General features: G+C 50.4%; 1 protein-coding gene across 1 annotated transcript in view; it reads right to left on the reverse strand.

The window, feature by feature from the left end:
* AMFR (autocrine motility factor receptor, E3 ubiquitin protein ligase) overlaps positions 1 to 11,751 on the reverse strand; it is a 23,266-nt gene that overhangs the window by 7,853 nt on the left and 3,662 nt on the right. Inside the window, exons 3-9 of the mRNA XM_012733204.1 lie at positions 10,883 to 11,035; positions 8,221 to 8,261; positions 7,925 to 8,057; positions 6,011 to 6,144; positions 4,999 to 5,109; positions 3,325 to 3,515; positions 1,375 to 1,478 (exon numbers count right to left, since the gene is read on the reverse strand). Coding sequence (XP_012588658.1) covers positions 1,375 to 1,478; positions 3,325 to 3,515; positions 4,999 to 5,109; positions 6,011 to 6,144; positions 7,925 to 8,057; positions 8,221 to 8,261; positions 10,883 to 11,035 — 867 coding nt within the window. The remainder of the gene's footprint in view (positions 1 to 1,374; positions 1,479 to 3,324; positions 3,516 to 4,998; positions 5,110 to 6,010; positions 6,145 to 7,924; positions 8,058 to 8,220; positions 8,262 to 10,882; positions 11,036 to 11,751) is intronic.

An 11,751-nucleotide genomic window follows, 5' to 3' on the forward strand; every position in this document is an offset into this window, starting at 1 on the left:
CTGAATGAAAGCGCCCGTCCCGTGAGTTCACCTTCCAACTGCCTGCATCCGCCACCCTCCTTTGCCGGAACTTCCGCCGCAGCCCCCTGACGAGTCCCATGGCCCGTCTGCGCCCCTCTGCGCCCCTCTGCACTGCCGCCCTGCACAGGGCACCCCCCCTCCCCCCCCCAGGTGCCTGCCAGCCTCGGGGAGGTGGCCAGGCCTGCTGACTGGCTCCTGTCACTTGCTTTTTTTTTTCTTAATAGTTAATTTTTACATCATTTTGTACATTTTTTTCCCATCTCAATTGTAATCTCCGTGGGTTTCCCGTCACCGAGTCACCCGTGTGCCATCACCACAGTCCCATCCCCCACTCCACCTCCACAAAATGTCTCTGGTACACGCCCCTGCATCACCTGGCCCTGCAATCTGATTTATGCCACACACGGCCCCCACCGGCGGGGCTCCCACCTCAGTGATCCCTCAGTTTCCGGTGTTCCCTCACCCCCACGGCTTTTGCACCTACTGTCCACTGCCTCCTTCCCCTGGTGCGCCTCCTTCTGTCCTTCGTGTCCGGGTATAACGTCACCTCCTCAGAGAGACCCTCTGGCGAGGCCTCCGTGAGGCCGCGGCCGCCGTGCTGCCGCAGCGCTGGTCCGCCGGCCAGGACCCATCTGTGTGTCACCGCCAGCCCAAGCAGAATGTACTTTCTCTAAGGGGGGCACTCGCGCCTGCTCGTGCAAGGCAGGCCGGTCTATGTTCCCTAACGCCAGCTGCAGGAACGGCCTTTCGGTGCTCGTAAGCACAGGAAGGCAAACCCACGAGTGACTCCCCAGGGTGCTGGCCGGCTGCCCAGTAGCCAGGGCCCTGGCCCTGACCACGGCCTGCACTCTGGGGCCCCACAATGAACGCTGCTACCTCAGCGTGGGCGAGGCGCTTTTTCCCGAGGCTACAAAAGTGCCATACCACAAAGCTCTGGGAAGTAACAGAAACAGGAAAGAATGGGAATCTCCCTGCATCAGTGAGGCTCCCACGCGCCCACACACCCCACAGACGTGCACGCAGACACTTACCTTTTATTTGGGGGAGGGCGTGGGCAAGGGTAGAGGAAACTTGGTAGGTCTAATGGAATTTTTCATAAAGGGCACATCATTCGCTCCAGTCAGTAATTCCCCAAATATTTTTGAGGGACAGTCCTCAAACTGGCCTGACCACAGAGCGAGTGTGGGAGCGCTGGGAGAACGCCGGGTCATCCGCCACAGGGCGCAAGGAAAGCTGCTTCCCCACCACTTTCAGGCCTCGAGGCCCGAAGCCAGACGCTGTGCGCAGCAGAGCAGGACCCAGGTCTGGGCCCGCGCCCTCCCCGCGGCCAGCCCGCGCCCGCCAGCGCCTCACCATCGCGTTCAGCTGGGAATTGCCGGCCTGCGCGATGCCCAGGATGTTGGTGGTGTGCATGACCTCCACGGAGAAGCTGGGCAGCCAGCTGGCGATCCGGGAGCCTGGAGGACACAGAAGCCAGCTCGGTCACGGTCACGGTCACGGGCGGCGTCCTCAGGGCGCCTCCCCGGCCCTTCACCTCACTGAAGCCCCACACTCGGCCGCACGCGCTCCGCGCCCCTCCTCGGGGGAACTGGCCCCAGCCCCTGCGGGTCCGAGGCACTCGGGAGTCAGGCCGCTCGCCCAAGGCGCGCAAGGACTCGTGGCGGCCAGGGCGGCAACCAGCCGGACCCACACGAGGCCCAGCTTTCTCGGAGCCCTGGCGCAGGGCGCAGGCCACCCTGAGTCTCCACGGGAGGCAGGTTTTTAAGTTGCTACGACAGAGTTTTTGCTCCCCTCTGGCATGTTGTAAGCAAATACTACTCACCCAGAGACATTGTTTCCGCGACCCCTATTTTCTACTTCATAATCTGGTTTAATGTCCTGGGTTTTCTGGTTCAAAGTTCTTGCAGAGAGCTCCGAGACACAGGCCCGGAGACCAAGAGCAGCGGGACACCTGCAGCCTGGGTTATTGCCCTAAGAAAGGGGTCCCGAGAGGCAGCCCACTAGGATGGCTGAGAGACCAGCCGCTACCAAGCCACATGTTCAAGGGCAAGTTTTCTTTCCTTCACCAAAAAAGAATCAAGGCATGAAATATATGTTCAGGGCTTTGGGTGTTATAAGTAAAACTTTGGTGACCGTTTGTGTGCAAAAAAAAAATGTTCAGGGCCTCCCTGGTGGCGCAGGAGTTAAAGTCTCAGCACCGTGAAGCCATCCACAGCCACCACAGCGCGAGTTCGATCCCCAGCCAGGGTGCTGATCCAAAGGGCACAGCGGACCTCTCCTGTCTCCCGGCTGCTCCCCTCAGTCACCCTGCCTGTTCTGCTCCCCACTCTGCCTCTGGCGAGTCCTCTCACACACACACCCTTCCCGATAGTGCTGGTCTGCACCCCAGCTCTCATATGCATAAATAAATAAAAATAAAACTTTAAACAAAACATAAGTTCAATGACCACACTCAAGGATCTTACCCAATAAAATATGCTGATTAAAAAAACTAATTAGGGAGAAATAAAGCTCACTTTATGTGTTTTTGACTAAGCTGTCAGTAATAATTCATAAAATAAGGGAGCCCCTAGCCAGAGCCCACATCCAAGCGCTGTGGTCTATCTCAGAGGACCTGGCAGGCTCTTCATCGCAGCAGCCCACAGCAGCCCCTCCCAGCCGCTCTGGCACCCAGCCCGGCCACGGCCCTCCTCGCCGCCCCTCCAGCCTGCCCTGCCCTGCTGCCCGCCAGCAGGGATCTGCACTTCCCTGCTGGCAGCTGCAGTCGGGGCGCTCAGCGCGCCTCCGAACACGGCCAGGGCCACCTGCTTTTATATAAGAAATATGAAGCCACGGAATTTAGCGGCACTGAACTAAGGAAGACCAGCAACAGCTCCAGACACAGGAATCTGGCACCCACAGAGGCCACGGCCTTAGAATCTGAAGGGTGGTTATCGCACTGCCTTCCGCAGCATCGTCACACTGCATGGCAAGGAAACAGGCCCTGGCAGTGCGCCTCTTCGGGTACTCCCTGGAAGGCGCGGGGTGACCCCGCACTGGGCATGAGCGCCACCCAAGGCAGCGAGCGGTGACCAGCGGCAGCAGCCCCTGAGGGGGTGAGTCAGCCCAGCCCCGTTCTCACGCAGTCACAGTCCAGAAAATGCCTGGAACAACCCCTCAGTGACAACCCTGAGCGCCTTCAGCTCCTCAGGAGTCAATATTAAACTGGCCTTTGCAGGGCGGCTTGCAACAAAAACAGCACCCCTTTAACAGCACCCCTTTAACAGCACCCCTGCTGGGCTCTAGCGGGTGGAGCCAGCTCACCATCGAAGTGGAAGAAGTGATTGTGCTGGTTTAAGCGCGGTCTGCCTTCGGCTGCTGCCACGGGCACCAAATTCTCATCCAGGTTCTCTCCTTGATGGTCTTCCCGCGCGCGACTGCCGTCAGCGATGTTGAGAGACATTCTGCATGTCGGGCAGGAGGTGTCTTGCTCCAGCCAGGAGCGAAGGCAGGAGCTACCGGAGAGCCAACAGAAGACACCTCAGCAGCCCTGTGAGCGCGCAGGCACCGCCCGCCAGCCGCAGAACTCGAGCCCCGGCACTCTCCCGGCCCACAGGGCAGCCCGCGCCGCCTCATCCTCTTCGAAGTCTGCTCCCCACCTCTACGTCCCCCACGGAGCCCCCTCTGGAGCCCCGGCTGCTCTCCACACACGCCTGCCCCAGGGGCGCGTGATCCCTCCAAGCCTTCCAGCCCTGACTTAAAAATCCCCAGTGGGCCTCACGCAGCGCTGGCCCGCAAGCCCCGCAGGTGAGGGTCACGCCTGCTCTCCGGCCCCCACGTTCTGAGTTCCGGCCCCCCAGGTCTCTGCTGCTCGCCCAGTACGCCACACTGCCTGCCACACAGAGACGGTGGCAGTCTCAAGCGCCCTCGGAGGCCCCTCCTGCTCCTGCCCCTGCAGCCTTCGCGGCTCAGGATCGCTCCTCCGGGGCAGTCAGACCCTCGGTCTACCTCAGCCGCCAGCGCCTGCCCCTGCAGCTCCTGCCCCACGCACAGTCTGCTCCTGAGTGTGCCGGCTCGCTCCTGGCTCCTCCCTCAGACGATAAGCTTTGTGCAAGCAGAGACTCTATCTGTCGTGTTTATTTATCCTCAGAGCCCAACACAGCACTGGAGCCTATAAAAAGCCTGTTTTATTTGTCGAGCTACTGATAATCTATTTCAGAGTCCTTCTGATAATAAAAAAAGAAGAAAAACCCTGAAAATATAAAATAAGATTAAAATGTAATACCAATATCAAAAGGATATAATTATTCAGTAAGATCAAAGATATAAGATCAAAACTTTTCTGATATGCAAAACTGACCACAGATGCAAAAGGCCAAAATGTACATCAAAGTCCATCAACATCAAAAATGTCCTCACAAAAACAAGATGGCTTAAGTGAAACAGGGCCCTAGAGACCCCTAAAAATGACTCATGTAAGACAGCGAGGACTTGACACAGGCCACACACAGGCCGACCCTGAGGGGAGACCCTCCGGAGTGACCGGTCACAGCCCCCTGGGCCAGTGAGTAGTCCTAATCTAGTCCCATCTCCGGCCACGTCTCCTCTCTGCGTACTTGCATTGCTTTGGGGATATGCAAAGTGTGAAAATACACATTCTCTCACCCCAATTAGGGAGCAAGGTGTTGAAAACAAGGAATCACCTAAACCCTTTCTTTCAAACCTCCCAGGCCTATCTGCCGTGTGGAGAAGGAATCTGAAGCTAGCCGTAAAGCAAGAAACGAGAGTGGCAAACTGCAGGTGGGGAAGCCTGGGCCGGGAGAGGCGCAGGCCCCAGGAGGATGCCCCAAGGCCTCCTTGCGGCTCAGAGGGCCAGAACCATGCCGTCTCGGGCTACCTCCCCACCTCTGCCAGGATCAGTCCTCAGTCCCGGGAGCAAAAAGCACCACAGGCCTGGGACAGAGCCCCAGTTCCAGGGGCCCTTCACAAAGCTCCTACTTGTGGAAGAGATGGCCACAGGGCAGCCTCCTGGCGGCCTGCATGGAATCCCAACAGATGGCGCAGTCGTCGTTATTAACAGCCAGCTCCTCCGGAGTCGCGATTGCAAACCTGTGGAAACAGAACCGCACACAGCTTACAGACCACACCTTCCCAACGGCACTGGGGAAATCCTGTTCAGAAAGGAATTTCCAAGTATCACCAACACTGCACCTGCCTGCTCCTTGTAGTCCATCAAAGAGCAAGTAAGAGCTAACACAAAGAAACCAACTTTTTCTAAATGGTGGCGCCTGTCAGCGATGAACTGAGGAAGAATTTGTGGGTAAATCAAAGAAGTTAAGACTCCCAGAGAGCCAAACAGTTCCCGCAGACACAAGTAAAATACCCAATTAAAGTCACCAAACCTTCAGTCTGGCTTTGTTAACAGGGGGGTCCTCATGAAAAGGGGAGGTTCCCAGTTCCCTGCCCCACCGAGGAGGAGGGTGGAGCTAAGGAGAGAGGAGCGGAATCTGGAGAGGGGACTGAAGAGGAAGGAAGCGGGATGGAGCCAGAAGGGGACGTGAGGGAAGGACATGGAGCAGAGACGTGTGGAGAAGCGGCTCTGGCTTCTTGGCCCTGGACTGGGTGACACAGACGTGGGTGACAGACCCGTGGGGAGGTGACTGTGGCAGTGTTTATCTTGATTTTGATATTGATAAAAATAACAAGAACTTAGTATTTCCTGAGCATATACTATGTACCCAGCATTAGTCTAAGTACACTACGCGTCAGCCCACTGAAAGCTCCCAACAGTTCAAAGAACCTCTGCTGTCGCTCCCGGGGGTGAGACTCCCGGGGCACAGCGAGTTCAGGACCCAAATCTCTATGGCACCGAAGATTCACATTCAAGAAGCCTGACGCCAAGCCTACACTCTTCACCATCCTGTTGGTAGTTCACCAAGCAGCCTGCAGTAAACAATCTGGAATCTGTCACTATGAAAGATCTAAAGGTGAGGAAGCCTGGACACCTCACCTGGCTTCCATGTTCCCAACCACACGCAGGTAGTTCTTGTGCCGGCGGATCCGACGCTGCACCTCGTGGAACAGGTAGCGCAGCTGCATGAAGATGACCAGGCTGGCCATGGACAGCCAGATGTTGCCAAATAACTTAAGAGGAAAGAGGACACACAATAAAGATGTATGTCAACTTGCAAGAGACGACGGTGAAATGTACCACACAGGCTCTTAACTGCTGATGAATAAGCAGATCTTTTAGGAAGCAAATGATACATTTATCTCACTACCCTAAACCATGTACATGCTCTCTGGCCTAGAGTTCCAACAACAGAAAGCTTCATGAGGCACCAACCAGAAATTTAACAGCACAATGCAAAAAGATGCTATCAAAAAGAGAATCAGGAAATGAGCAAAATGCCTGGTAAACACATACAAGGCTAATACTATATAGCCATTAACTATACCTATTGTGTAATAAAATTACACATCAAGGTCTTTTATATATACATATAAATAACGTTTTGGAAGTTTATTATTTGGTAGTTAAAAAAAAATTAGGCTAAAACTACTTTGAAGAAATGTGATAAAAAAAATCATATAAGATGTGAAATAGCAAAACACCAACACAAACTAACCCCTTTATGAAAGTGAGTTAATTAAACCATCTATATGGTAGAATTTTGATTTTGTAAACATTAAAATGGATAAGATGAATTTGCTGCTAGCACAGGAAAATATGCATAAATCATTAACTGGAAAAAAAAAATCTAACTAAGGCCCCTCCCTGGTAGCACCAGGGATTGAAGCGCAGCACTCTGAAGCTGTCCGCAGCCACTGCAGCACGAGTTTGATCCCTGGCCAGGGAGTGACCGACAGGGCGCAGCAGACCTCTCCTGACCCGCCCCCTGCTCCTCTCAGCAGTCTATCTCCGTCTGCCTGTTCTGCTCCCCACTCTGTCTCTAGTGAATCCTCTCACCCCCTGCACTTCTGGCCTTTACCCCAGTTCTTATGTGCATAAATAAATAAATCTTTTTAAAAAACAAATATATATATATATATATAAAGAAAATTTTAAGTTTTAAAAAAATCTAAACTATATAGTCACAATATGTCAACTTACGAATTTATGTATAAAGAAACCGTACAACAAAAGTGTTAGGAAAGTGTTAACACAACAAAAGTGTTAGGAAAGTGTTAACAGTTATCTTTGTGGGCCTCTTGCAAGCTATTGGAAGGGGGGGGGCAGCTCTTTTTTTTTTAAACAAAAGATATACATTTTTTCTTAAGTGTCTTTTAAAAGTTACTTTCAAAAAGTACACTTAGAAATGTGCTGGGATTAATCCAATAATTTTAAATGCGACTTGACATTCTTACAATTTAAATTAATTGCCTAACAAATATGCTGAACCTCACCATTATTATATCACTGAAAGGCCACCCAATAGAGCAAGCTTTCAAGAATGGCATTTCCTGTATATCAAATTGAAATGTAAACAATGCAGGCAGGAGGAATTTTGATATAAAGATTTTGCTTTTCATTACAAAGATGGAAACTCCATGAAGCCCTGAAGCAGCTGGCACCGCACAGCGCCACCACCATCCACAGAGGAGCCGCTAATACTAGCAGCCAGGAGAGGCCAGGAAGCGGTGTCTCCCTAACTCCGGCTAAAAGAATCGCTACTGACGTGGTCAACCAAGCTGCCTCTGGAGGTGTCCGCGGCGGCTCCTGAGCTGGGCCCCAGCCAGAGTGGCTCCAGGACACAGCTCTAACCCAGTGGCGAAACAAAACAGGCGAACCCGGCAGGCTGAGCCGAGCCTGCCTCCAGGGCCTGTAAGTGGTTCATCCACAAAGGTTCCATTTGCTCAGGCACTAACCCGGGTTTCCCAACTCTAAGAGAAGAAGCTCCCCGAGCTGCTTCTGGAAACTTACCAACATGTGAATGTGGTGCATGAGGTCCAGGGACAGGAGAGTGAGCTCCATGACAAAGTCTGTGTAGTAGACATAGGTTCCCTTTCCTTCCCAGGTCCCCTCGTGGTTGAGATCCCAGAGGTGAATTACGTAGCTGGAGTACACAGAGGAAAGCCACCTCATTAGTCTGCCACAAGTGAGTTAGCTTTAATGTGACACAGCACAGTCATATTACAGACAGATATTTAGTGTACACCACGCCCTAAAGGCAACTTTGTGAGCGGCTTCAGTCACCTCCCTCCCAAGTTCCAACTCACCGTAAAATCACATGAGCAGTCCTCACAGTCACAAGGAGAGACTGTAAAAAATTGTTTAGGAAAAGTTAGGAAAGCTCAGGTCTGATTTTTACAGCATGACGACAGATAAATACATTTCTGCGCTAAACTGAAAAGCAGCCTGTTTGGGGGGGGAGACAGGCCAACAGGCACAGAACCGGTCAGTAGGCTGCATCACTGCTCAAGGCACCGCCTTAGGCACTGCTCACGGCCTACCTGAAAGTCCCTGAAAAGGCAACTCCTAAGCGTTCTCATCTCAGGGGAGAACAATCCACAGAAGATGCAGGTGGTAAAGAAACTTATCATGGTGGTCATCTCACAGCCTCTGTACGTCAAGTCCTCTGCTGGACACTGTAAGCGCACAGAGCTGTGTGCAACTATACCTCAGTAAAACCCAAAGAGGGAGGTGCAGGTTTCTCAGGCTGCTAACCACTTTATTTCACCTGTTGTGCCTTTCATAGCGTGTTTCCAAGACCTGGAATCTCAATTGTGATCAAGCCTTTTTCCTATTAACAAGTGACCACCAGTTACACCCATCCCTCTCCTGAAGATGTCTCTGCCGCCTGCGGTTCATTCTAGAAGTCTGACCATCACTTCTACTATAAACAACATTAAATCACCACAGCGGATGATCTAAAGGGGTGTCTGAATACGTGGTGACCCCCTAACAAAGTGAAGCTTATGTGCAGACCAGTGGACCTGCTCTCCACATACCACCTGGAAATTCTTCTTTCCCACACAGAAAAGAGGGGTGAAAAATTAGATAAGCCCCTTGTGCATTTTACATTTTCTCTCAGTTAATTAGAATAAGACTGTTCCAACATTATTTACATTTTAGATTACGAAAATTCTAGCTATAAATGAAAAATACTTTACACAAAAGATAAACATTATATGTAGGTGAAATAGCTTTCATTCAAAATAACATACACTCTGATGAATTATCTTTAAAAAAAAGTAATGAGTCAAAATAAAATAAATAGTTTAGTATGACCTAACAGGGTTAATTTAAATGTCTTTATTTTCAGGTGTACTTTTAAAAAAAAATTTGTCCTAATAATAATTAAAAGAAAACCAAAGAAGGAAAACACAGTACTATTTAAATGATTTATAATATATGTAAAACACACTAATCTTTTTCAAGAGGAAACACAGCTGTATACACTTCATATACAGAAAGTATTCCAATTAAGATTAAAAATGCTTTTATTAAGAGCTTAAATGTTCCTTTTCTAGTTCTACCTATACTCTTAAATAAATACTATTAAGCAACATATATTTTAGCCCTAACTAATAAATGCCCAATTAGGAATTTTGAACTCAGTGTTTTAGTATTAGCTAAAATAACTTTGGTATACCTATTACTTCAATTTTTTATTAATAATAGCAAGTATAGACAAGATAAAAGCATTTGCCTGAGGATAAAAGCAAATATAGCTACTGAAAATAAGGACAAATGAGAAAATGTTGATTTCTATTGAGTAGAAATGACTATTTTCAGAAAGGGTTAAAAAGTGTATTTAGGGCCCTCCCTGGTGGCGCAGCGGGTTAAAGCACTGCACTGAGAAACTAAAGCCACTTCCGCATGAGTTCGATTCCCGCCTGCCCCAGAGGTGACCACATGGCGCGGCAGACCTCTCCTGACCCGCCCGCTGCTCCCCTCAGCAGTGTACTTCTGCCTGTCTGCTCCCACTCTGTCTCTGGTGAATCCTCTCACCCTCCGCATCTCTGGCCTGTACCCCAGTTCTGTATGCGCAAATAAATAAAAATCTTTAATAAAAAAAAAAAAGTGTATTTAAAAATACACACGAGAGCCCGTCCTAATGGCCCAACAGGTTAAAGTGCAGCACTGTGGACCTGTCTGTGGCCCCTGCAGCGCAAGTTCGATCCTGGCCAGGGAGTGACCCACAGGGCGCAGCAGACCGCTCCTGTCTCCCCGCTGCTCCCCTCAGCAGTGTGCTTCAGTCAGCCGGCCTGTTCTGCTCCCCACTCTGTCTCTGATGAATAGCCTCACTCCTTGCACCTCTGGCCGGTACCCCGGGTCTTGTATGTATAAATAAATAAATCTTTAAAAACAATCTTTAAAAATACACAAGAGCGTCTCATATTATTCCTTCAAAATAATACAGTTTAACTGTATTACAGTATAACTGAATATACCTGACTTATTTGCATCATTGAGTAAAATCTTAGGTCCTATCTAAAAGAACCAGTATTTTCTCATTAATTACTACTGACAGCATCTTAAGGGGAAATGGCCTTGCCACACGGAGGAACTCAGATTGTGCCCCTCGCTACTCTGGAACCATGAGCAAGTCACTTCACCCTCTAGGCCTGCTTCTCCACTCGCAAATAGAAGTACATAGCAAAGCACTGAGAACGATCTCTAGCACATAGCAAATACTACATTAACGGTGGCAAAAAATAACTACAATTAGGTTGTAGTAGCAATTACATGAAAAAACAAAACATTCAACAGCATTCAGATTCAATAACCCAAAGCAACGGAACTCAAAAAATGCCTGTTAAAGGAGCGACCAAGCACCTATCCATCGCTTCTGATTACTTTTGTGGGTGAAATACCCCAAGCTTCCTTGGGAACAAGGATGTGACGGGCTTTGCGAAAGCTGCGGCTGCGTCTTACCTCCGCGGCCATGAACGCCAGCGTGTGCACTCCCTGGGTGTAGCCCGTGGCGCAGCAGACCAGCGCCAGTCCGCAGCAGGAGAGCAGCATCACCACCAGCAGGGACAGGACGCGGCCGTGGCTGCTCATCGGCGTGGTGGGGGAGAAGGAAAGCTGGACGGGAAGAGAGGCCGTTCGCTTTCAGGCCGAACTGCCCCAGACCCCAGGGCTGATCTCCCGCCTCTGCTGGGGGTCCGTGTCGGCGGCCGGGCCAAGGGCTGGCTGCACCCCAGTACCAGCTGGTCAGAATTCTCCGCGGCCGAAACGCATCGATCTGACACAGGTACATTATACTTGCGTCTCAAGTTCTACGGGCCCGGTCTGCCCCTGGGATTATGAACCTCCACAAGCAACTTTCCAAAGTTGTATCACCCTGGCTGTAACTGTCAACAGGTCTCAGGACAAAGCCATGTTCTGTTGTTTCTTGCTCTAGATGCCCCCAGTACTGACCTGGAAGACATTCCTAGTCTATTTAGTGCTAAGACAACTAAAACGTAATCCAGGTAGATTTACTGTTCTGATATATTTATGCTAACAGCAAAGAAAGGCAGCCCTGGAGCGGTGACTCTTGAGCGGGAAGGTCAGATAACAAACCAGTTAGGGAGGTTAGGAGCTCCTGTTCTTCACCGGGAATGCAGACTGAGTTGGGAAACAGTTAAATCCTTTCTGAGATTAATGCAGACAGTGGTGCATAGGCCATGAGTACTGGGTAAAGCAAGGCACAAGCAAGGCTGGATTCCAATTAAGATTAAAAATGCTTTTATTAAGAGCTTAAATGTTCCTTTTCTAGTTCTACCTATACTCTTAAATAAATACTATTAAGCAACATA

Source organism: Condylura cristata, unplaced genomic scaffold, assembly GCF_000260355.1.
Source record: "Condylura cristata isolate star-nosed mole 26May11 unplaced genomic scaffold, ConCri1.0 scaffold00039, whole genome shotgun sequence".
NCBI classification, from domain to species: Eukaryota; Metazoa; Chordata; class Mammalia; order Eulipotyphla; family Talpidae; genus Condylura; species Condylura cristata.